At 37.4% G+C, this 26,639-nt stretch overlaps 1 protein-coding gene and 1 long non-coding RNA gene across 3 annotated transcripts in view; one reads left to right on the forward strand and one right to left on the reverse strand.

The window, feature by feature from the left end:
* LOC118280280 (scavenger receptor class B member 1-like) overlaps positions 1-26,639 on the forward strand; it is a 104,892-nt gene that overhangs the window by 76,546 nt on the left and 1,707 nt on the right. For both annotated transcript variants that reach the window (XM_050701894.1, XM_035600246.2), the window contains 8 exons: positions 16,167-16,258; positions 17,213-17,376; positions 18,028-18,172; positions 23,077-23,277; positions 23,942-24,169; positions 24,693-24,807; positions 25,645-25,795; positions 26,440-26,581. In XM_050701894.1, coding sequence (XP_050557851.1) covers positions 16,167-16,258; positions 17,213-17,376; positions 18,028-18,172; positions 23,077-23,277; positions 23,942-24,169; positions 24,693-24,807; positions 25,645-25,795; positions 26,440-26,581 — 1,238 coding nt within the window. The remainder of the gene's footprint in view (positions 1-16,166; positions 16,259-17,212; positions 17,377-18,027; positions 18,173-23,076; positions 23,278-23,941; positions 24,170-24,692; positions 24,808-25,644; positions 25,796-26,439; positions 26,582-26,639) is intronic.
* The window catches only part of LOC126912000 (uncharacterized), a 42,449-nt gene continuing 23,869 nt past the window's right edge, over positions 8,060-26,639 (reverse strand). The window contains exon 3 of the long non-coding RNA XR_007706609.1: positions 8,060-8,138. This is a non-coding gene — a long non-coding RNA (uncharacterized LOC126912000). The remainder of the gene's footprint in view (positions 8,139-26,639) is intronic.

The following is a 26,639-nucleotide window of genomic DNA, read 5'->3' on the forward strand; positions in this document are numbered from 1 at the left end:
CGCCAGCGGATAATCCCAGATTAGCCTACAACATCTATATTTAGGCGGCCATTTTAATAATGAGTCGTCGTTTTTTACAAACGCATTCATTCGTCTATAATCCCCTAGTACTTTTCCAATCAAAACAATTTGGTTGTAAATTCCGTAGTGTTGCTATTTATAAATAGATTCGTAGTAACGTTGGTAGTTTTGTTCCGGGTGTACCTTACATATGAATAAAAAACTGGTTAAGTTTGTGTCGGTAAATGTGTAAAGGGGATCTGTACGTTAAGGAAATACGTTTGTTTTATTGGGGCTCTAGTAAATATACTGTATGGTAGAGCTAAAGTGATTTATTTCGTTGCGGGATCCAAAACAGTCATTCATATTATGAGTGAGGAAAGAGTGTCAGACTCTTACTGGACTTGTCCCATTTAAAAAAAAAACAATTATTTCTAATCTTGTTATCCCGTTCCTACTCCTGCTTTTCAAGGAAACCGCCGGAGCCTCGGTAAACCCGCTACGTAGTCTGCAGCTCTCTGTCGGGCATCAGCACAGATGGGGCCCAGTATGGGCCCCATCTGTATGGGCCCAGTATGGGCCCCATCTGTGCTGATAAAAGCTTAGAAGAAAGCTTAGGTGGCTAATGTCCGGAGCTGTGCGGAGCGGACTGTGCTTAAGACAGGGATAGTGACCTAGCATGCTAACGTGTGACAGAGACATAACCGAGAGGTTTAGCTGGAAAAGCAGGAGCAGGAACCGGGTGGTTTTTAGTCAGTAAGAGTCTGACACTCCACCTGCCTCGCCCAAGGTGGGAGAAGTGATTGGATGATTTTCTCCCATGATATTTGATCGATAAAGGGTCTATTTTGTATTTAGACATGGGCAATCTCTCAATATGATTCCAAAAGTATGCTCCGCTCCGTCACTCCACTCCGCTGACCATTTTTCACCGGTCTTCATTTTGTATGGATCTCTAAAATAAAGAATAATATTCTTTACTGTACTATTATGATGAGCAAGCAAAATTTTGACAGCTACAAAAATAGAATTGAAAGATCATCAATTCATCATCCATCAATTGCAAATTATTGACAGCTACAAAAATAGAATTGAAAGATCATTCATTATCCATCAATTGTTTTTTTTTTGCAAACTAATTCGTGGATTACTGTTATAGGAAAAAACGTTCTATCGTGGGTATTTTTAAGGAAGTTTTTTGTTTGTTGTTTCTCTTGGGGAATTTTTGGAAGGAATTTTACTGGTTGTTTTTTAGGTATGATTGGAAGGAAGTCGGGTGCAGGTTAGATATCTTTCTCAATGGTTTTTTGAATATTTTTCGAGCTAAAAAGTTTTAAATTCAGTCTATCGGTTTTAGTTTGAATAATGTCTCGTCTGGTTTATATAAATACAATTTCTATTTAATGGATTCCGGGCAAAAATTTATTCATCCGGTACTGTGGTCTCACCGGGGCTCCGGCTCAAAAGGCAGCTGTAGGAACGGGGTGGTTTTTAGTCAGTAAGAATCTGACACTCTCTCTCGCCTCGTCCAAGGCGGGAGAAGGCATTTGATAATTTTCCTCCTTTACAAAAAGGCAAAGAAATTTTGTCTTATTTACGAATTCTACACTTTTCACCCCCTATTCACACCCACAGCTCACCACCTATTACATGGGACTCATAACAAAAATAGTGAAAGTAGGTGTACATTGTATAGCGGCATTACGTACCGTAATGTGCACCTCTGCCTACCCATTCGGGGCTAAAGGCGTGACGTTGCAGCTTTATTATACCTATTAGTATAAGATTAAATCCTAGGTCGTCTGAATCCGTTATTCATATCATGTTTACCGAAGCACGGCACAAGTGGAAATTACCCAAATTGAGCATCCAAAATTAACTTTATACAACAATACATACTGGATACTTTTTGCTATAATCTAATAATAGATTCAATACAAATCATAATTATCTATTGATAGATACCAAAAAAACATACATTGTTTTTTATGCCGTATAAGCCGGTAAACAGACGGATCACGTGATGGTAAGCTATCGCCGTCGCCCATGGACACTTGAAACACCAGCAAATTACAAGTGCGTTACCGGCCTTTTTGGGGTTAGGAATTTAAGAGTTGTTGGGGAATCGGAGATTGGGAAGATTGGGAAGGGAATTGAGCCTCCGGTAACCTCACTCACATAACGCAAGCGTTGTTTCACGTCGGTTTTCTGTGAGGCCATAGTATCACTCCGGTCGAGCCGGCCCATTCGCATGGCTCTCTCACTCGCATACATTTAAGGGTTATTTATATTTCGAAGATATTAGCAAAAGTGCATTTATTTATTTTTTCTTTTAAAATGACGTTGCCCCACTCTACGATTTTCTCCTGTGTTGTGGGTGCGTTTAGAAACATACAATTTCAAATACACATGACAACCAAACCCGAAACAACAATTTGTGGATCACACAAAGAGTTACTTCGAGTGGGAATCGAAACCGCTACACACGTTTAGTCTTTGTTATGTTTGCATTTATAAGTCCCGTGTAACAGAGGACGAAGCAGGATAATCAATTGTTTTTTTTTTTTGTTTGTCGTGAGTTCATTTATTTCGGCGCGGCTATCTCCGAAAATACTGGTCCGATTTGGATAATTTATTTTGTGTCAGACAAAGCAATGATTAAGGAAGGTTTATCGGCTGTGTAAGATCACGCCTGCTTATTCCTTTTGGGGGTAAACAGACCTGTTTTTTTATCAAATACAACACATACATTTTTACCTATATTGAGACGACTGCACTTAACAAAATTGTGTTTTAACGGTTTTAAAAACTCTCTATAAAAACTATGGCACCTAAATCAAATTAAAACAGTATAATAATTTTACAGACAAAACCCACTTTACCCAAAACCGCAATCGAACCCATGACCTCGTTATTATCGGCCACACTATTATTAATGACTATCCAATCTTTCACCATATATAAGGTGTTCTAAAAGTATCTGCCACGGCTTTAATGGGAGGTAGTGTTGTATTTGAAGATTACAATAGTGAAGAAATTTCCTACCCCGGACCAGTTAATTCAATTTGAGAACATAAAGAAGTTAAATAAACATTGACTCTACTCTGCATAAAGTGGTTCACAAATACAAATTCGTCAATGGAAAAAAAATGCTAATAATAATTGTTTAAGACTGTGAAAGAGATAGCTCTTTCATAACCAACTCATACGTAGATGTTTTGCATGAAAAAAAAACTCATAAGCAATAATTTATACATACTGTTGTAATCTTCAAACACAACACTACCTCCCGTTAAAGCCGTGGCAGATACTTTTACAACACCTTATATATTCTAACTAGAATGCAATCTCTAATAATGCTTGTTTGTCTGTCTACAATCCCGTTGCTTCATACACAAAGAAGTAAATAAAAAAAAAACATAACAATACCAGTTCATTGACCTTTATGAAGTACAGTAACGTTAGGATGCTTTTCCACCAGAGATGTGCTATGTAGCTATGCTACGAAGATGTAATAGCTAAGCTGTGAAACAATTATAGGTATGTGACCGTTTCCACTGATACTAAGCTATGTAGCTGTGCGAGAATGCGCAGCTCGAGTATGCGATGTATCCATAGTAGGGAACACATTAATAACACGCATCTTTCCATATAAAAAACATAGCTTAGCTAAGTCCGTTTCCACTAGTACTAGGCTATGTGTACTAATGAATATGATTGGTGGAAGCCAAACGCATCCACAGCAACGTAGCATAGCACATCTCTGGTGGAAAATCTTATACAGAAATACTTAGTATAATGTATTATAAGTTAATTTACTGTGAATGTGTATAACATACATAATTTTACGACTATTTAATTCAGGAATATGTAGGTAGACATTGGTGCAAATCTTATAATGTTTTGTTAATTATACTGTTGGGTTTGAACGCGCTAATCTCCGAAATTACTGGTCCGAATCGAATAAATCTTTTTGTGTTGGATAGTCCATTTAATGAGGAAGGTTATAGATTATAAAACATCAAGCTATCATTAATAGGGAATGAGCAGAGTGGGTGATATCACGCGGAAGTAGCTATTAGTATATAAAGCTGAAGAATTTGTTCGTTTGAACGTCCTAATCTCCGGAAGTACTAGTCCGAATTGAATAAATGGAGAAGGTTTGAGCATTAATCACCACACTTGCTTAATGCGGGTTGGCGATTTTAAACTAATAATTAGAAATTATATAAGCCCAGGTTTCCTCACGATATTTTCCTTCAGTGTCATATCATATCAGTGGATAGACGTCATATCAGTGGTGTCTAAATAATCTTAGAAAGTACATGTAACTTGGAAAAAGTCACATTGGTACTTGCCGTTGGTAGGTTTCGAGCCCGCACTCTCATGCATGAGAAGTGGGCGTCTTAAACTTCCGTGCCACCACGAAATATACCATAGAACTATCTAGAATGTATAAAGATCAATTTTAACTTTAACTTAACCTTTAAACGTGTTTATAGGAAGTGGTTTTCACTCGGGTCAGTCGATAAGTTGCCAATTATAATTGCTATATAGTAATTCACCTTCGATTGGTTAAAATTAATTCCTACTTACATTAAAAGAAATTTCTAGAAAACTTTTGTATCTAAATATAAGTAGGTACGTACATCTTATTTAATAAGTATTATAATTGATTTTTGTATCTAAATATAATGAAGGTACGTAAATTGAATTATCTAACTTTAAAATTACAAATGGCAAAGTTCGTCTGTATGTTTGTTAGTCAATAAGGTCGAAACAGCTGAAGGGAACGGGATGAAATAACTCATAGGCTAATTTTTATCCCATGGAAACGCGGGTAAAACTGGTGGAAGAAGCTAGAGTACCTTTACATTAAGATAGGTCTAGAAATATCTGAATCTGAATCTAAATATAACATATCTTCCTTTTTAATGAAAGGAAGTCGATCAAAAGCGGGTCGGGTTAAAAACGCGCTCTGAAGTTTTGTTTTAACTTTTTTTTAAAAATATGACATTTATGTATGTTCCTATAAATAAAATGTCTATGAATATTTTATACATATATTATTATTTTTTTCAACAAAATAATCTGGTTTTTAGTTATTATCATTGACTGTCCTTGACTTACTACCTAGCGGGTTATCGGTTCTCCGGCTTGTAAAGCAGGAGTAGGAACGGGGTGGTTTTTAGTCAGTAAGAGTCTGACACTCCTTCTCACCTCAACTAAGGCTGGAAAAGTCATTGGATGAGTTTCTCTCCTTAAAAAAGTATTTACCATTTTTATAATGAGTAGCAGCGCGACAATCGCCGCGTCGTGTGTCGCGGAATGCTGCTCATGAATATGAGCCTCTAGCATGGCTTGAAACTAGTCGAGTTCCTCGTCAAACAATTACGTGAGTAAGCCGATAACATCAATAATTTATTATGTCTCACGAAAGTTACAATAAAATATAGAGAATGTTTACATTAACATTAAACATCCTAAAACTTTGCTTCACTCGGAAATCGAACTCAAAAACCACATGCGGTGACAAATGCTATATATTTGTAGATAGACACTTAATCAAGTCAAGGTAAAACCACACACATCTGTAAAATTCCGTAGAAACAAACACACACACGACTAACTTATTTATAACCTAATTATTCCAAAGTCGGATAAAGGTATCAGCCTAAAGTGGTCGGAATTGGGCCACGACCTTTAGTATTGACAAAACATTTGTACATTGTTTATGTTTGATATCACGAAATTAGGGCATCGCTTATTTTGATTGCTTAATTCCTTAGATAGGTACCTAATAGTATAAATTGATAACATTTTGACCACCCCTACTCTTGCTGTGGGTGTCGCATACCCGACTAGAGGCATAGAACAAAGGCGTAAGTTTATGTGTGTAACGTCACGCCTTTTATCCCAGAAGGGGTAGACAGAAGTGTACATTACGGGTCATAATTTACGGCACATCATGCTGCTAGACAATGTACACCCACTTTTCACTATTTGTGTTATAAATGTCTATTGCCATATACTGGGCACAATTCCAGACTCCGTGCTACTACCGAGAAATTAAAAAAAAATAAAACTAAAAAATAAACCCAGTAATAGTTTGCCCGACCCGGGAATCAAACCCGAGACCAGTTTATTTATGTCAGTTGATAAAATTCGACCAATGTGACACTAGATTATGTCTAAAAAATGTTAATTATCTACTTGTACGTAATATTTATATGAAGTAGGAATTATACCAATACGTATAATTATTTATTCCGCATTGCTATAATACATAGGATCACTAGAAACCAATAATAATTATAGTGGCAATAATTATTTGCAAAAATAAATCGGTTTGTTTTTCTTCCGTGGCTAAATTACTAAGCTGATTTTGATGGAATTTGTTACTAATATAGATGGTAGTTTGAAGGCTTTTTAGATACCGGTTACATTTATGTAAGTAAGAAAATTTGTCAAAGATAAAAATGCAAAAAATTCGCAAATTTTTCGTATATTGTCAGCCAAGATGATAAAAAATATGTGGTTTAAATTAAGTCATAAGAGGTTTCCCCATACGGTATAGAGTAGACAGCAATTCCATCCCCATCATATAGATGGTTGGCAGGCCACAACTGTGCGCTTCTCACGAAACTTTCTGCCTCGCACAGCAAAACTGTGGAATGAGCTGTCGTCGGCGATATTTCCGAACCGATACGACCTTCAAACCTTCAAGAAAAGAGCATACTCCTTTTTAAAAAGGCTGGCAACGCACCTGTGACTCCTCTGGTGTTGCGGGTGTCCATGGGCGCCGCTGATCGCTTACCATCAGGTGACTCGTTTGCCCGTTTGCCACCTATTCCATAAAAAAAATTGAGGAGGCTCATAGTCTACCAGTGGACTATCAACGATGACATCTACGCAGTATCAGAGACATAATAATATATTTTAATATTTATACATAGTACAGCATGATTAATTAGGTAGATATTTTAGTATAGGTAGAAAACGTTTATAAAATTAGATCGATAACCGGTTTTAATTTTGTTCAATCATTATTCTGTAATAATGTACTATACATATATTTAATCGTTATTTCTGATATGCCAAGGTCTTAATCAGACTTTGAACCGGGAAGTTTGATTTGATAAACATGTCATATCATTCTCCGAAACATTATTATTTGAAAGTAGTAGGTTTAGGGGGCTTTTCCACCAGAGATGTGCTATGTTACGATGCTGTGAATGCGTTTGGCTTCCACCAATCATATTCATCGGTATACATAGCTTAGCACTGGTGAAAATAAACTTAGTTAAGCTATGTTTTTCATATGGAAAGATGCGTGCTATGGATGTGTGCTAAGGATGCGTGCTATGGATGCGTGCTTTGGATGCGTGCTATGGATGCGTGCTTTGGATGCGTGCTATGGATGTGTGCTATGGATAGCTTCCCTACTCCCATCGCATACTCGAGTACTGGGCATATTCCTCGCACAGCTACATAGCTTACCATCAGTGGAAACGGTCACATAGTTTCACAGCTTATATGCAATAAGCTTCGGCTGAATTGGGCTTGAGACGCCCGCTTACCGGAACCCTACTCCGGAAACCTGAGCTGCGGCTCGAAAAGTAAGAGTAGGAACGGGGAGATTTTTATATGTTGTTGGTTTTTACGCGTTGCTCAGGAAAAGTCTCACACTCCCTCTCGCCTCGCCCAAGTTGGGAGAAATCATTGGATGATTAACCCCCACAATAAACAGCCTTCTTGAAAATATGCAATTGATTGTTGTAGTAATCTAGTTTTCTCTCTGTCTAGATGGCGTTGCTGTAGTTTTAAAGCATGCTAACATAATTTTGATATTATATCGCTCTTACTGACTTTTCCTTGCTCTCACGAAGTAATAGAAAATAGATAATGACAGACTGACTTAGTCCAATTACTTTCTGATATCTGATAACCTCTTATGAAGAAAATTATAGCTTATTTGCATGCAAGTAAGGTATAAAATTGATGTAGATTAAATTCCGGGAGTGAAAATAATTATTAGATTATACCATCGCGTGTTCGATAGTTTTAGATCTATCTTGACTGGACATCTACACTACATGAGCTGCTGTTTACATGTGAACATTAACTCATGACGATACCTAAGTACGTGTGTCGCCTGGACAGTCAACCTCGCTACATCCTTGTTGACTGGACATGCTTTTACAAAAATGAATTATTATATGCTAATGTATAAATAGTATTTTTTTAAAACATGGTTTTTAATTTTTTGTCTATTAAATAGGTACTTGCCTATTATTAATTTGAGTAACGCCCTACCCAATTGATTTATGACGAGTTTGTAATTTGTAATGTTTTTTAAGGTCGTCATTTGGATGGGTGACCATAATTAATTGATTCTAAATAATATACTACGTAAATAGTTTTTATGGCAATTAGTTTTATTAAACATGTGTGTATTTTTGCTCAACTGTTTTAGTTTAGTCATTCTGATTTTGAGTTTTCCGGCTCGAGAAAAGATCTAATTTTTCGATCGATCGGCATTGAAATTATGCTCATCAATATCTTACCAGTCTTATTAATATTATAAACTAGTTTGCGTTCCCGTTGTAAAAAGTATTCTATCACCCAATTCAGGTCACCTGTATGAATAACTTTGTTCAGTAGTTTCGGTGTGTTTGACGGACAAACATCCAAACAAATAAACTTTAACATTTACGATATTAGTGTGATGTGAGTTTGTGTATTTATAATTACGTTTGTAACTCAATCACGTCGAAACGGCTAAAGGGATCGGGGTGAAATTTGGGAAGGGATAGATTCAAGAGTCAATATTTATTTAACTTCTTTACGTTCTCAAATTGAATTAACTGGTCCGGGGTACGAAATTTCTTCACTATTGTAATCTTCAAACACAACACTACCTCCCATTAAAGCCGTGGCAGATAATTTTAGCACACATTATGTAATTAAGGTTAAAACTGTATGTCTATCTAACCTAGAACTTGGATCAAGGCCTAGCCTTCACGCTGCAATTACAATTGACACCGGCAGAGATGTTATAATTAGTTCTTAGAAGTTTTCATATTTAATTATCTATTTTTCCTTTTTCCTGTTTCTTAATTGTAGTGTGATTTGTTAAGTCTAAAGTTCGATTCGCGTGTTAGAAAAGTTTTGTTGTGATTTTGGAAATTCTTAAGTGTTTGTTTTGTATAGGTGTATATGTAGGTTCGATTTTATTGCAGACAACTTAGTAGAATACGGCCCAAAAAGGAGGAGTAGGAACGAGGTGGTTTTTAGTCAGTAAGAGTCTGACACTGCCTTTTGCCTCCCAAAAACATTTCTCAGTAGCAGCACGGAGTCTGGAATTGTGCCCAGTATATAGCAATAGGCTCACCCCCTATTGCATGGGACTTATAGCACAAATTGTGAAAAGTGGGTTTACATTGTATAGCGGCATTACGTGCCGTAATGTGCACCTCTGCAAATCCCTTCGGGAATAAAAGGCGTGACGATACCATTATCTAAAAAGGAAACTAACATAATAAATATTATGAAACAATTATTAAGTTATGAAATACATTTAAAATAATGAAATGATAAGATAAAACAGTAGTTATCGTATTTCCTATGAAATAACAAACAGTAGAAAATTTAACAATTTAATTTATTATTTTAATTAGGTTATATTAACATACCGAGCCTCTTCCTGTGGGTATCTTATGCAGAGACTGAACAACAGCGCTCTGTCATGATCCTGAACTTTTTAAAGTGAAATCTCCAACCCACTTGTCAAGTGTGGAGATTATAGCAAACCCTCTTATGTAGAGGAGGGACTGTCCTTCATAGTCCAGCAATGCAGACTACCTGGCGGGTATACCGAGGCTCCGGCTCGAAAAGCAGGAGCAGGAATGGGGTGGTTTTTAGTCAGTAAGAGTCTAACACTCCCTCTCGCCTTACCCAAGGCGGGAGAAGTCAATAGATGATATTCTCCCCTTAAAAAAATTCAGACGTCGACCGTTCTTGATATTTGATTTTGACTTTGACATCAAAAAAGACATCTGCTTACCCCATTTAGAGGTCAAATACGTTTTTACATAATCTCAATATAACTAAAAAGAAGGTTGAAGATAGTTCAGGGTCACGGTCGTATAAAAATGTTTGTAAAATTCAATATTTGTTTTGTTTTGTTTTGTCGCTCTAATCTCTAAAACTGCTGGCCTATATTTGAATAACTCTTCTTTTTGCATCTGATTGCTGCTGTTGTATTGATTAGGAAGGATTTTTATTATTTGTACGTATACTTAAAGCCGAAGAGTTTGTTTGTTTTAACGCGCTTATCTCCGTAACTACTGGTCCGATTTAAATAGGTAATTATTTTTGTATTTGATAGTTCATTTAGCGAGGAAGGCTAAAAAACATCACGCTACAATAGGAGCTGAGTAACTGACTGCCTTATAACGTGCCGCAGATTCGATTTCCGCACGGAACAACTCTTTGTGTTATCCACAAATTGTTGTTTCGGGTCTGGGTGTCATGTGTATGTGAACTTGTATGTTTGTAAACGCACCCACGACACAGGAGAAAATCCTAATGTGGGTCAACGTTTTTATTAAAATAAAAATGAATAGAAAAAAGACATTTTTAAATAGATAAGCTCTTTGTGACGTCTCTCTATGTATCTTAAAAACATACATAACCTGCTTTGGGTGAATAACCTTCGATAGTACATAGCAATTAAATTAAAATTAAACCAAGTATAATGATTAATTAAATAATTCTGATCGAATAATAATTGATCACGTTGTATAGTGCGTAAATTTTTAGCCAAGGTCAACAATGGTTGAATATCAAAAAATAGGGATGTTACTACTTACTCGTATGTATGTTTGATCTATCGGGTCTAGATAAGGATAGAGATAAAGCAATATGTTTTTCAGATTTGGTTATAAAATTTTTGTTATTAATATTGATTATTTTCGCCTTTTTATTAATTTGACATTATGATATAAATTACATTATGCAATATTACACATTATGACAAATATACAAATCTTACTAATATTGCGCATAATGAGCATTCTCACCAAACTCTTATAAATTTTAAAGGCGTCACTAAGCAAGGATATGTGTCACTTAACGACATTTTGTTTGTCACTAACCTATAAGTCACACCTAAAGGCAAAGGTAACGTAACGTAACGTAAGGTAACTTAGTTTTAGTTATTCTTAGTCTAGTGAAAACTATTATAAGACATCACTGTAACATAAAAGCAAGGAAAGAAAAGAATGGTTTATCAATGTCATTATCGAAATCGATTCTATAATGACATTGATATGTATATGTAGGTATATGAATACCTAGTTGTATCAGATAACCGATACATTTCGGTTCCAGTGACGGAACTCTTGAACATCCCTACTCCAAAATATTATCAATAGTATCTATATTGCATAAATATGATATTAATGTGCTCACCATTGCTTAACAAAATCCAGTTATGTTGCAAACTCCTCACTAAACTCGAATGGCTCGTTGGTCAAGTGGTAGCCAGTGCTACTGCCGAGCAAGAGGTGTCTGTTTCTCTTCTGGAATTGAGCAAAGTATTATTAGAGGTTTTTCGATAAGTTCTCAGTTATAACATGAAGTCTGATCATGCAACGTGCAACGTCACGCCTTTTATCCTCGAAGGAGTAGGCAGAGGTGCACATTACGGCACGTAATGCCGCTATACAATGTACACCCACTTTTCACCGTTTGTTTTAAGTCCCATATAATAGGGGGTGAGCCTATTGCCATATACTGGACACAATTCTAGACTCTGTGCTACCATCGAGAAATTTACGAAAAAAGCCTAGTAATACATATACATAGCCCGACCCGGGAATCGATCCCGAGACACCTTATCACACAGACCGGCCACCGTGATCGAAATCGATCGATAAATGTATATCTACCAACATTTAATATGTCTATTACCACAATTGATTAGTCAAATCGCATTCACATTTTGACTCATCGAAAATTCTTAAAAACTAATAAAGTCAAGGTATTCGAACCTTGAATATTTGCATGAAGGTTTTGAGGTCTATGACTGTGTCGGCTAATATATAATATATTATGAGGTATTATGTATTCGGCTAATGAGCTATAGCTAAATCTGTCTCTTACATATGGCAAGAGTGCTTTTCTATCCGGAGCTGCGGACTACCTAGCGGGTTTACCAAGGCTCCGGCTCGAAAAGCAAGAGTAGGAACGGGGTGGTTTTTAGTCAGTAAGAGTCTGACACTCCCTCTCGCCTCGCCTGTAGCGGGAGATGTCATTGAATGATTTTCCGCCCTTAAAAAAGGGTGTTTTTCTACCAGAGTTGTGCTATACTACGTTGTTGTCGAATCATATATATTGGTTTTCATAGCTTAGCACTGGTGGACTCCATTAAGCTATGTTTTTTATATGGAAAGAAGCGTGCTATGGATGACTTCTGCTATCGATACATCTCATACTCGAACTGCGCATCTTCCTTGCACAGCTACTTTAAACATAGCTACATAGCACATCTCTAGTGGAAAAGCATCCTAACATAAATGGTAAAGAGGAAAATTTTCAAAAATAAATCTTAATCGAAATTCGAGATCAATCGAGAAGCTAAACATTTTTAGAATTCGGCTTTTTTGTGACACAAAAGAAATCTAGTTTTCAAAATATTTATCATAAACCATTGACGTAGATACAGAATGATAATGAGATATATGTCGTTAATCCCTACTTAAACTAATGACGACTTAACTATACTATCTTGAATAACAACTTTGGTTAAATTTTATTGGTCATTAAATTCAAATTAATTTTCTTAAACTCTATCGAATAGGATCCGGAGTTAAGATTTGTGAACCAAATTTTATAGGATTTGGTTTAAATGAGTTATTTATCGACGATAAAAAATATTAAATCAGCCTGTGGTAAAGCAATTTTGTGTGTTTTTTGCTCAATCACGTCAAAACGGCTCAAGGTATCGGAATGAAATTTGGAACAGGAGTTATTTGAGGGGAGAAAATCATCCAATGACTACTCCCGCCTTAGGCGAGGCGAGAGTGTCCGACTCTTACTGACTAAAACCACCCCTTTCCTACTCTTGCTTTTCTAGCCCGAACCCCGGTTAACCTACTAGGTATTCCGCAGCACCGGATCAGCCATCAGCGGTCTATTAGAACAGGGGTAAATTATGGTTTGGAATAACACATAGGCTACTTTATATCCCACGGAAATGCGATCAAAGCCGATGACAGAAGCTACTTATTTATATTGATGATTTCACCTACTATTCAAATAAGTGTACATATGTGAGCTAGTTTTAAAGCTAAATCGCTTTATGATTGCACCATAAAATAATTCAGACCTTCGACAAATATTTGATAAAACTTGTAATGCTAATAATGAAATTGGTAGACGTAAAACTTTTGCGAATAGCGATCGGCATGTGGACAACTATTTTGTGTGTAGTCGGTCAAAGAGCTACGTATTTTAATCTGGTTTTATATTTATGAGTAACATACAACCTTACGGGACGGGGTGGTGTTTAGTCAGTAAGAGTCTGACACTCCCTCCCGCCTCACCCAAGGCGAGAGATGCCATTAAATAATATATCATTTTTTATTTATTCTTAAGTAACATAACTCATCGTGTTATTGGTAACAATTTGACTACCATATTATAAGCAAGGCCACCCATTGACACCTGAAACACCAGAGGCGTTACAAGTGCGTTGCCGGCCTTTAGAAATTTAAGAGTTGTTGGAGATTCGGGGATTGGGAAGATTGGGAGGGGGTTGACTGGCCCTCCAGTAACCTCACTCACACGACGAAACACAACGCAGGCGTTGTTTCACGTTGGTTTTCTATGAAATCGTGGTATCACTCCGGTCCAGCCGGCCCATTTGAGTCGAAACATGGCTCTACCACACTTAATAAATAATCTCTAACCACTAAACCTCATCTGCATCACTACAAGACAATGAAACTCGGCGACTCAAGGGCAACACAAAATCGCCGGCGACGCCAACATAAAAGTTGCCTGTTTGGGCACATATACAATGGAGATTTAAATATTGAATTATTTATATTTAAACATATTCTAGTTCCTAGATCTTATTAGGTAGATCGAGTTTTTTTATAATACCTAGCAGGGTCTTAGTATTTAAGTTTATATATATTATTATAATAATTATTTTATTATATGTAATAAAATATTTATTTTATAAAGTATCTGATTCCCTTGTTAATGGTGACACGTGAGTTTTAATCACGTTTGTTCAGTAATTATTAAAATTCGAATAGCCTTTTGCTATTTTCTTATACATATATGGAGGCTCTTTAAAATATAACGTGGTGATTAATGTTCAAACCTTCTTCAAACGAAAAGAGGCCTTTGGACAGCAATGGGCACTTATAGGCTGTTGATGACTGAAATTTGGCATACAGGTAGATGTTATGACGTAGTCTGCTAAGAAAGGATTTTAATCAATTCTAGTCTGCGTGGTGAATTGTTTGGTAGCTTACGGACACTACGGTGGCGCGACTGGTGGCACCGCCATGAGTCCCTGTAAAATATAACTTTAAATGAACGTTATAATATAATATTAAATACACAACACACACACTATTAGTAAGTTCTACCATCTGTATTGCGCGTTGCAATGTCTCTGCATTGTTGTCACCTATATGTACAATTACTGATTGGAAAAATGTATCAGAGAAATTGTAAACATATACTTTTTTAAAAGAGGAACGAAAGTTTCCTACTCGTTCTTCTCCATTCGAAGCTACACTTTGGAACGAGCACCTAGCTTCACTGACAGACAGACTAACAGATTATTTTTTATTTCTTTCTTTGTTGACGTTTCAAAAGTACCTAAGTATATAGGGTTTAATTGAAATAAATGATTTGACTTTGACTAATGTACAACAATAATCATTATGTTATTGTATCATTAGAATTACATAAGAAAAGAACACGTGTATATAATAATTACATATATGTTTATAATGTAACTTGTAATACATAGTAGATAAACTATGATATTTAGATATATAGATAATATATTAACACGTACGTTGATGACACAAATCTGAGACAAGCCGATTTCTTTTATAATATAATAATTTCTATATAATACTAGCTACTTCCGTGCGGTTTCACCCGCTCTGCTTGGCTCCTATTGATCATAGCGTGATGTTTTATAGCCTATAGCCTTCCTCGATAAATGCACTACCCAACACAAAAAGAATTATTCAAATTGGACCAGTAGTTCCGGAGATTAGCGCGTTCAAACAAACAAACAAACTTTTCAGCTTTATAATATTAGTATAGATTTCTTAATCGATTTTTTTTATAGTATTATTGGGTAAACTTGTATTGGTCACATTTAAAGTGTGATGGGAGCTAAAGAAGTGTGTGTTTCTGTGTACGATGGGGCAAAGGCGTGATTTTGTACATGTAGGTGTGTAAAAGAGAATTTTCTTGTAAATTTCGTATAACGCAATATTAAATACTAATTTAGTATGCGGAGCTTCGGACTACCTAGCGGGTTACCGGGGCTCCGGCTTAGAAAGCAAGAATAGGAACGGGGTGGTTTTTAGTCAGTAAGAATCTAACACTCCCTCTCGCCTCGCCTAAGGCGGGAGAAGTCCTGAGATGATATTCTCGCCTCAAAAAAAAGGAACTAATTTAGTAACTTCTGCTAGTGGCTTCACCCGCATTTCCGTAGGATAAAAAGTAACCCCTGTGCCTAAATTCATCCCGATCCCTTCAGCAATTGTGATGCGATTGAATTACAAAAATACACACAAATTCACTCAGAAACTTTTACATCTATACTAATATTATAAAGCTAAAGAGTTTGTTTGTTTGTTTGAACGCGCTAATCTCCAGAACTACTGGTCCGATTTGAATAATTCTTTTTGTGTCGAATAGTGCATTTATAAAACACACAACATAAAACATCACGCTATGACCAAAAGCAGCGAAGCAGAGCGGGTGAAACCGCGCTGAAATAGCTAGTTTATAATATTAGTTATGCACACTACACACCTTACGATTTATTGTGCCAAGCGATTGTGCCACTTATGCCATGATATTTATATGTTCTAATATTGTCTCTCTCATCTTTCCAGGTCTGTTCATTCAGCTGATGCTGGGATTCTTCGCCCTGTCAGCAGGATGCTTCATCATGTTCGCGAAACCATATGATTTCTTCTTCAAGCAGGTAAATACAGTTTTACTAGCGGACCCGACAGACGTTGTCCTGTCTACACGTCTGATTAATGAAAAAAACATTGTCCAGCGGACAAAATTGTGAATCTAAACCATTCTCAGATCCTCTTGAACACACACAAAAAGTTTCATCAAAATTGGTCTAATCGTTTAAGAGGAGTTCAGTGACATACACACTTACAGAAGAATTATATATATAAAGATTATTACAACAAGCTACCTATTATTGGAAGCAAGTATAACAGCTCACGAATAGGACCCATTTAGTAATTAGTTTTAAGTAAAATTTCCATGGTGCTTGGCGACTGGGCTTCTCCCAGTTGTGCAGTCTCTTTTGTGCCTTAAAGCATTCTGTCTCCTGCTTTAAATTCTCCGAGGGAAGTGGAAACTGTCGTTTTCTTTTTCTTCTCCTCTAATAACATCTTCTGATTCGTTTCGTTGCGGGATCCAAGACAGTCATTCATGTCCCTGGAATGCGCCGGACTTCAGTGTTCCGGTGTTTTCATGGTTGTATCTACTGTAGATCCTGGTGTACAGGAGTTGCAGCGGTAGATATATATATTACAACTAGCGACTCTGGCACTGTTTTGCCTACTCTACTCAGTTCCTATTAATCATAGCGTGATGTTTTATAACCTATCCAAAACAAACAGGAATGATTCAAATCAGTCTAGTAGTTCCCGAGATTAGCACACTCAAACAAATAAGTAAACAAACTTATTTCAGCTTTATACAGATGTCCCTAAACTCAATATTTGAAAAATTGTGGTCACGGTAGGTGAAAATAGGACAACTAATATTAATATTTTTTAATCAATTTTATAAGTATTATATTATCGGCTTACTCACGTAACTGTTTAATGAGGAACTCGACTAGTTTCAAGCCACGTTAGGGACTCATACTCAAGACTAGCATTGACAATGTTGTTAATGATTTTGTCCACAGAAAGCCGTATTATCAGATGGGGGTGAGATCTTCGAGATGTGGAGGAAGCCAGAAGTGGAACTCTACACGAAAGTCTACCTGTTCAACATCACCAACGCTGAGGAGTACATGTCTGGAGTAGATGATAAGATCAAGGTCCAAGAAGTTGGGCCTTATGTTTATAGGTATGTAAAGAAATCAATCTAGTATTAGAACTTGACACGGGATATTTACCATGTTTATTTGTGTCTATGAGTTTCCGATATTTCGGCTCTGTTGTAAGCGCCATGATCACGGATGAACTGGGACAAGTAAACATGGTAAATATCCCGTTTCAAGTTCTAATACTAGTGTTAGTGACCATGTCAGTTTAAAAACTTAGAAATTCTGTTTCAGTAAGTTCTCAAGTCAAGTCAAAGCATTTATTTCAATTAATCCTAAATTAGGCACTTTTGAAATGTCAAATTCAATTGTCCGTCAGTCTGTCTGTCAGTGAAGCTAGGTGCTCGTTCCGAAGTGTAACTTCGACTGGAGAAGAAGAGAAAGAAGCTCCATCGCTACTCTTTAAAAAAAATAATATTTTTTACAATCTGTCTCTCTTGAAAATTTACCTATTGTATGTGAGAGGTACGTATGAATACCAGATTATAAAAAATACATAAAGCAAATACATAACTTAGTATCAGTGTAAACGGTCACATAGTTTCACAGCTTAGCGTTTACATCTTCGTAGCATAGCTACATAGCACATCTCTCGTGGAAAAGCACCTTGAGATTACAAAGCCGAAATCTTTAAATTCTTTAAATAAATGTAACCACAAATCTTTCTTTTACAGAGAATCCCTAGAGCATAATGTGACGCAATTCAACGACAATGGCACCCTATCAGCGATCCCTAAACATCCCCTAACTTGGGTGGAGGAATTGTCTGAAGGAAACCAAGAAAACGACACACTCTACCTACCCCACATCGCTTTGTTGGTGAGTTATATATTTGTACTACATAATATATTATCATACTAGCAACAACGCTTATAGCACGCACATTCATTTAATGGTTACTTAACCCAGTCCTTAGTAATTGTTTTCTATACAAAATCATTACTAAGGAATAGTTTAAGTAATCATTAAATGTCTTTGAGTGTGGCAGTTATTCTGCTTGATGATAAGCGGACACAGACGAAGACCACAGATGGGGCTCAATAGGGCTGATGCCTGATCCGGAGCTGCGGACTACCTAGCGGGTTTACCGGGGCTCCGGCTCAACAAGCAGAAGTAGGAACGGGGTGGTTTTTAGTCAGTAAGAGTCTGATACTCCCCTTCGTCTCACTCAAGGTGGGAGAAGTCATTAGATGATTTTCCCCCCTTTTACATTATCACATTTACATTAGCACATAGTCCTTTGAAGCCTGTGATGAAACGCATTACCTTAGAACATACACATGACACCCGGACCCGGAACAACAATTTGTGGATCACACAAAGCGTTGTTCCGTGCGGGAATCGAAACCGCGACACGTTGTACGGCAGCCAATTGCCCAGCCACCGCACCAACTGTGCAGTAACTTGTGTCCATCTACTGCTTAAAATTTAATGATGATCATTCACGTGTAATTAAGATGATGCATGCTTAAATAGAATTTAAGTTTTAATGTTAAGCTATGAATATTCATGAGCCCGTAGGTAATTGTATACTGCGAATATTTTATGAGAGGTTATAATGTCAATAAGAATCAGTATACTGTAGATATTTCATTTTAATCATCAACTGCCTATTAGTAGCCACTGTTGACCAAAGGCCTCTTCTCATACGGAGAAGGTTTGAACATTAATCACCACGCTTACTCAATGCGGGTTGGCGATTTCAAACTTATATGTTTTCCTCACCGTTTGTCAGTGGTGTCTAAATAATCTTAGAAAGTACGTATAACTCGGAAAAAGTCACATTGGTACTTGCCGTTGGTAGGTTTCGAGCCCGCACTCTCATGCATGAGAAGCGGGTGTCTTAAACCTCCGGGCCACCACGACATTTCATTTTAATGCCACTGTTAACTTCCCATGTGACTGCCTCGTTGGTCGAGTGGTCGCAAGTGCGACTGCCGGACAAGGGGTCTCGAGCAACTCTTTATGTGATCCACAAATTGTTGTTTCGGGTCTTTTTTTATGATGGGAAAATCATCCAATGACTTCTCTCGCATTGGGTGAGGCGAGAGGGAGTGTCAGACTCTCACTGAGTAAAAACCACCCTGTTCCTACTCCTGCTTTTCGAGCCGGAGCCCCGGTAAACCCGCTAGGTAGTCCGCAGCTCCGGATCAGGCATTAGCCGGTCTGAGTGTCATGTGTATGTGAACTTGTATGTTTGTAAACGCACCCACGACACAGGAGAAAATCCTAGTGTGGAGCAACGTTTTCTAAAGGAAAACAAAATCTTTCAATCACGAAGATACACAAGCTTTCCATTATTATTAGAACTTATGACGGGATATTTACCATGTTTATTCATTTTGATGAGTTTCCGATATTTCGGCACTGTTGCAAGCGCCATGATCACGGATTAACTCGTGAATAAACATGGTAAATATCCCGTCATAAGTTCTAATAATAGTATTAGTGACCATGTCAGTTTAAAAACTTATATAAGCTTTCCATTGTCAAGTAAATATCCTAACTAAAGCCCTAAGTATGATAAGTACTTCTCATCACAGTACCTAAGTATACATTGCTTAATTCTCAAGATATGTTTGCAACATCACCAGTTAGGCTTTAAATCCTTGCGAAACAAACAGGTCAAGTGGAAGCTAACATCGGATGTATATGGCAAAATAGCTGAATAAGTAATCAGTTCTAGAATATCCTTCCTATGTTAGTGTACATACATTAAATGCGATGTGTTAGTTAGTATGTACGTGTGCTACTCGTTAAAGTTCCTAAGTGTGGGCGAGCCATGCTTCGGTATGAATGGGCCTGCTTAAACGGAGTGATACTGGGAAAATTGGGAAAGGAGGTAATTGGGTCTCCAGTAACCTCACTCACACAATAAAACACTCACTCCGGTCGAACCGACCCAGCAATGCCGAAGAATGACTCTTCCACACTTAAATGGAAACGCAATGTTTTATAGAATATATTCCTTTTACCCTTGATAAATGGTCAATCCAACACCAAAACAACTATTAAATTCGAACCAGCATTTTTAGAGATCCAACAAATTCTTAGTGTAGATTTATTGTGCGCAATAAGTTTGTCAATTATGTAATGAGTTCCATTTATTATATGGGTCGCACCTATTGCCTAACACCGGACATAACTCCAGACTCCATGTTGATAAAATAAATCTGGTACTTCGTATTTGGCAATCGTATTTACGACCACTGCTGGACTTTGAACCTCCTCTATTTTTTTAAGGCGGTATAATCATCCAATACCTTCTCCCGCCTTGGGCGAGGCGAGAGGGAGTGTCAGACTCCTACTGACTAAAAACCACCCCGTTCCTATTCCTGCTTTTGTAACTGGAGCCCCAGTAAACCCGCTAGGTAGTCCACACCTCCAAATAAATCTACATAGAAGTAGCACGGAGTTGTACCAAGTATAAGGCAATAGGCTCACCCCCTATTACATGGGATTTATAACACAAATGGTGAAAGGTGTGCACATTGTATAGCGGATTACATGCTGTAATGCATCTCTGCCTACTCCTTCGGGGATAAAAGGCGTGACGTTGCTATCTACATTGATTTAATTAATTTCGGTTGTCGCGGTGGCTAGGCAACTGGCTGCCGCGCAACGTGTAGCGGGTTCAATTCTCGCACGGAGCAACTCTTTGTGTGATCCACAAATTGTTATTTCGGGTCTGGATGGCATGTGTATGTGAACTTGTATGTTTGTAAACGCAACCACGACACAGGAGACAATCCTAATGTGGGCAACGTTGTTTTTTTAATAATTAATAATACAGGGTGACTTTGAATTCGACGTATTCCTCTCGGGAGGTGATAATACAACCAATTTCCTACAAAAATAGCCCTGAGGTCCTTGGGCGGAAAGTGGCTAGTTTCTGAGATATTCAACATTTTTGGTTTTGGTAAAAATATCCCGAATTGATTACAAAACCATCAATAAATAAAAAAATACTGGTTGGATTTTAGTTATTTTAGTTTTAAACAGTTGCCAATACATCAGTTATCATTTATAAATACTAATAATGGCAGAAATATCATTCGTTTTAAAATAGCAAGTAATTTTCTATGAAATTTTGTTTTGTTCACTAATTTGGTCAATAGATAACTGGATTTATTTCGAAAAAAATATATGACACTAAGCGTACAAACTATTAGAAAAACTTCCTTGGTTTATTAGCTACCCAGAAACGTAAAATTATTTACAATATTCCCAAAAACAAATGAATTAATTGATGATAAGTAGAGTGTAAAGAGAAAAGCGCAATTTCAAAAACATCTTAATTTGCAAAATTTTGTTCAAAATGATCTTCCCTACGACGAATACATGCCCGAACACACTTCCTTATCCCTATGACGTTCACTCTTGGGCTGAATATGCGTTTTATTTCGTCACGATGTTTTGGAGAAAAATTTCGATATTCTGCCAATTCCCTCTGCATAAACAAGGGAGTTCATGTAAAAATCAACCAGCTTTAGATTCTGGACACCGCGCTTGCCATGTAGTTGGACCCCCGTGCCAATATAACGCCTGGGAACCAAAGTATCCAACCATTGCCCCACAGTAGTTCGATAGTGTGCTGGATAAACTATCACAATATCCAATATTAGCCACAAAAAAGTCAACGAAATCCGAAAAAAGCAAACCATCGTTAGCGTATCGCGGTTTTAATTCAAATGTTTGCATGGGTATCATAACTAATTATTTGATTGGGGGCTTCTTTTCATCCAACAATTTAAATGGTGAGAATTGCGAAAAAAAATTAAGGAATGTGCTAGGGTCATTGTTTTAAATTTGAATTTAGAAACAAGATGAATTAACTTATTGAATTAATTTATTAATTTGATTGACGAATTTAATCCACACGACGATTGTCAAGTGCATTATCGAACTACTGTGCGGCAATGGTCGAAAACATTGATTCTCAGGCATTGGATTAGTAGGGCGGTCCAACTACATGGCATGCACAATGACCAGAACCTAACGCCGGTTGATTTTTACATGAACTCCCTTGTTTATGCAGAGGGAATTGGCAGAATATCGAAATTTTTCTCCAAAACATCGTGACGAAATAAAACGCATATTCAGCCCAAGAGTGAACGTCATAGGGATAAGGAAGTGTGTTCGGGCATGTATTCGTCGTAGGGAAGATCATTTTGAACAAAATTTTGCAAATTAAGATGTTTTTGAAATTGCGCTTTTCTCTTTACACTCTACTTATCATCAATTAATTCATTTGTTTTTGGGAATATTGTAAATAATTTTACGTTTCTGGGTAGCTAATAAACCAAGGAAGTTTTTCTAATAGTTTGTACGCTTAGTGTCATATATTTTTTTCGAAATAAATCCAGTTATCTATTGACCAAATTAGTGAAACAAAACAAAATTTCATAGAAAATTACTTGCTATTTTAAAACGAATGATATTTCTGCCATTATTAGTATTTATAAATGATAACTGATGTATTGGCAACTGTTTAAAACTAAAATAACTAAAATCCAACCAGTATTTTTTTATTTATTGATGGTTTTGTAATCAATTCGGGATATTTTTACAAAAACCAAAAATGTTGAATATCTCAGAAACTAGCCACTTTCCGCCCAAGGACCTCAGGGCTATTTTTGTAGGAAATTGGTTGTATTATCACCTCCCGAGAGGAATACGTCGAATTCAAAGTCACCCTGTATAATACATATGTTTTGTTACAGAGCATAGCCAACGTGGTTTCCCAAAAAGACTTATTCACCCGTTTTGGTCTAAACAACCTGATATCTCTGACCAATACGAAGCCGATAGCCAAAATGACTGCGCGTGAGTTCATGATGGGCTACAAATCGGAGTTGATGACTCTGGGCAACACTTTCATGCCCGGCTGGATCTACTTCGACAAACTTGGGCTTATTGATCGGGTAAGTTTACTGATTTTATTTGTTTGGAAATAGATTGAGATGGCACTTTTAAACATCAAACTAAATATTACAATATTTAAAAAAATGTCTGTCTGTCGGTCAGTCCTCTAGTGAAGCTATTTCTAGATAATACAGTGGCTATCTCCACGCTTGTCAGGCGAGTTGGAGATTTACTTACTACTTGTCGAAATATAGTATTTTATCAAACGTGATCTAAAAATAAATAGTACGCGTCAAAAATATATAGTACTTACTTTAGTAGGGAAGATTTACCTTTACTATTTTGATTAAGCAAATGGCGTACGGAAATATAGTATTTTTGATAAATATAATACAACAACTGCCTCGTTGGCCGAGTGGTTGCAAGTGCGACTGCCGGACAAAGGGTCTCGGGTTCGATTCCCAGGTCGGGCAAAGTATTACTGAGCTTTATTCGAAAATTTCTCAGTAGTAGCACGGAGTTTGGAATTGTGTCCAGTATATGGCAATAGGCTCATCCTTTACTACATGGGACTTATAACACAAATGGTGAAAATTGGGTGTACATTGTATAGCGGCATTACATGCCGTAATGAGCACCTCTGCCTACCCCTTCGGGGATAAAAGGCGTCACGTTATGTGTGTGTCAGAAGTCAATTCTAAAATTATATTTCTATTTCAACAGATGTATGACTTTGATGGCGATTTCGAAACGGTTTTCACTGGAGCTGATGATGTGAGGAACTCAGGTCTGATCGACACCTACCGAGGATCGACAGACTTGCCCCAGTGGGAGGGAAAGCATTGTTCCAACGTGCAGTATGCCTCCGATGGCACCAAGTTCCGTGGTGGTGTCACCAAGAATGAGAGCATACTGTTTTATAGGAAGAGTCTGTGCAGGGCTGCTCCTTTGGTAAGTAGAGATCATAAGTCATTTTTTTAATATTAGCAGACGGATCACCTGATGGTAAGCAATCGCCGCCGCCCAAGGACACACGACACACCAGAGGCGTTACAAGTGCGTTGCCTTTTGGAGGTTAGGAATTTATGGGTTGTTGGAGGATCGGAGGTTAGGAAGATTGGGAAAGGGCACACTACAAAACACAACGCAAGCGTTGTTTCACGTCGGTTTTCTGTGAGGCAGTGGTATCGCTCCGGTCGAGCCGGCCCAGCAGTGTCGAAGCTCCTACTTATATTATTATTACTATACCTAATCTCCACACTTGGCAGACGGGTTAGGGATCCAAATTCGTTAAAAAGTCGTGTAGTCGATATTGCGACTGTTGCGTAAAAGGTCTCAGGTTCGATTCCCGGGTAAAGTGATATTGGAGATTTTTTAATTGTTCAGAGAGACTACACCAGTAACACAATCATCTTGCCTTTAATCAAAGGTTCGATTCCGGTCACTAAATCTAATAATCTTTTTTGTTCTGCAGGTACCAATAGATGAAGGAGTGAAGAGTGGACTGAAAGGCTACAAGTACACCTTCCCTGAAAACATGCTCGACAATGGGAAATACATCAAGGAAAACGAATGCTTCTGCCGTCATGGTAAGGTTCATTTTTGTGTGGCAAAGTTTAATGAGGACCAACCAGTCTATGTGGAAGTCATTAAAAGAGGCCTTTGGGAGGTAGTGGACCTCTTGTAGCTGATAATTATGATGATGATTGGACAAATTCAGTTCAGGGTTTGAGAAAATGCTTAAATACGATTTAGGAACCACATTAAGTAGTACATTTTTTATGGTATAAGCCGGTAAACGAACAGACGGATCACCTGATGGTAAGCAATCACCGCCGCCCATGCGAAACACCAGAGGCGTTTAGGAAATTAAGGGTTGTTGGTGAATCAACATTAGGAACATTAGGGAACGGGGTAATTGGTCTTAAGGTAACCTTACTCACACAACAACGCAACCGTTGTTTCACATCGGTTCTCTGTGAGGCAGTGGTCGAGCCGAACCATTCGTACCGAAGCATGGCTCTCCCACACTTAAAATGTAGCTTCGTAAGATCCACTTAAAGGACGTTTGCTAATACACAGGCAGTATTGTTTTCTTATGAACTGGTGGTGTAAATTATCTTTTACTCTGTTTTTAATACTCCATCTTCTCTTCCAGGAAAATGTCTAAAGTAGGTGTCGTTAGATTCAATTAAGGGGGGCGTTTGCCAATAATGTTTTCTTATGAAGTAGTGGTGAAAATTATCTTCTATTCTTTTATTTTCTCTTTTAATAGTCCATCTTCTCTTATAGGAAAATGTCTAAAGTAGGTGTCGTTAGATTCAATTAAGGGGGGCGTTTGCCAATAATGTTTTCTTATGAAGTAGTGGTGAAAATTATCTTCTATTCTTTTATTTTCTCTTTTAATACTCCATCTTCTTTTACAGGAAAATGTCTACCAGCTGGTCTGATAGACGTGACGGACTGTTACTACGGCTTCCCCATAGCCCTCTCATACCCTCACTTCTGGAAGGGTGATGAAATTCTCTCCAGCAAAGTCGAAGGTCTCTCTCCAAACCCTGAACTCCATGAGACTGCGTAAGTTTACTTTTTTTTACTAAAAGTTAATAATTATCAATAAACATTTATTATTTTTGACTGCACGGTTGGTGCGGTGGCTGGGCAACTGGCTGCCGCGCAACTTGGGTAGCGGGTTCGATTCTCGCACGGAGCAATTCTGGTCTGTGATCCACAAATTGTTGTTTTGGGTCTGAGTGTGATGTCTATGTGAACTTGTATATTTGTAAACGCACTGACACGACATAGGTGCTAACAATGACTTGATTAATAATAATTACTTCTAATTCATTTCGTAATTTCATGAATAATACTTACTACTTCGTTGTGGGACTTTTTTTACCAGAAGTAGTTTCAGTCATTCATGTCCCTGAGTTTACGCACCGTTGTAACTTCAATTATTATCCGGTAAGTATTTCATCGGTTGTACACGTAACTGTTTGACGATCCTAGCTTGACAGGAGTTGCAACCCAGTGTTGGAAACCCATATTCAAGAGCAGCTTGTCCGCGACAAACGACCACTACAATAATTAATATCATCATCTAAATCAATAAATTTACCACCTTAGCTCTCATCATCATTTTCTTACCTTCTCTATACAAAAATTAACTTGACTTTCAAAAATTATATTAGTCTGACCAAAAACTCTTGACTTCTTTCCAGATTCTGGATTGAACCCGTCTCTGGTCTACCTCTGGACGTGAGCTCCAAGTTCCAGATCAACATGGCGCTCGGAGACATCACCTCCATCAAGAATGCTGAACGATTCGCCAATATGTACCTCCCTTTACTCTGGTTCGATATTGTAAGTATCGAGAACATTAATTTCTATAACTTCTTTTGGGGAGTCTTATAAAGGGTTA

The sequence above is a fragment of the Spodoptera frugiperda genome, chromosome 21, assembly GCF_023101765.2.
Source record: "Spodoptera frugiperda isolate SF20-4 chromosome 21, AGI-APGP_CSIRO_Sfru_2.0, whole genome shotgun sequence".
NCBI lineage: Eukaryota > Metazoa > Arthropoda > Insecta > Lepidoptera > Noctuidae > Spodoptera > Spodoptera frugiperda.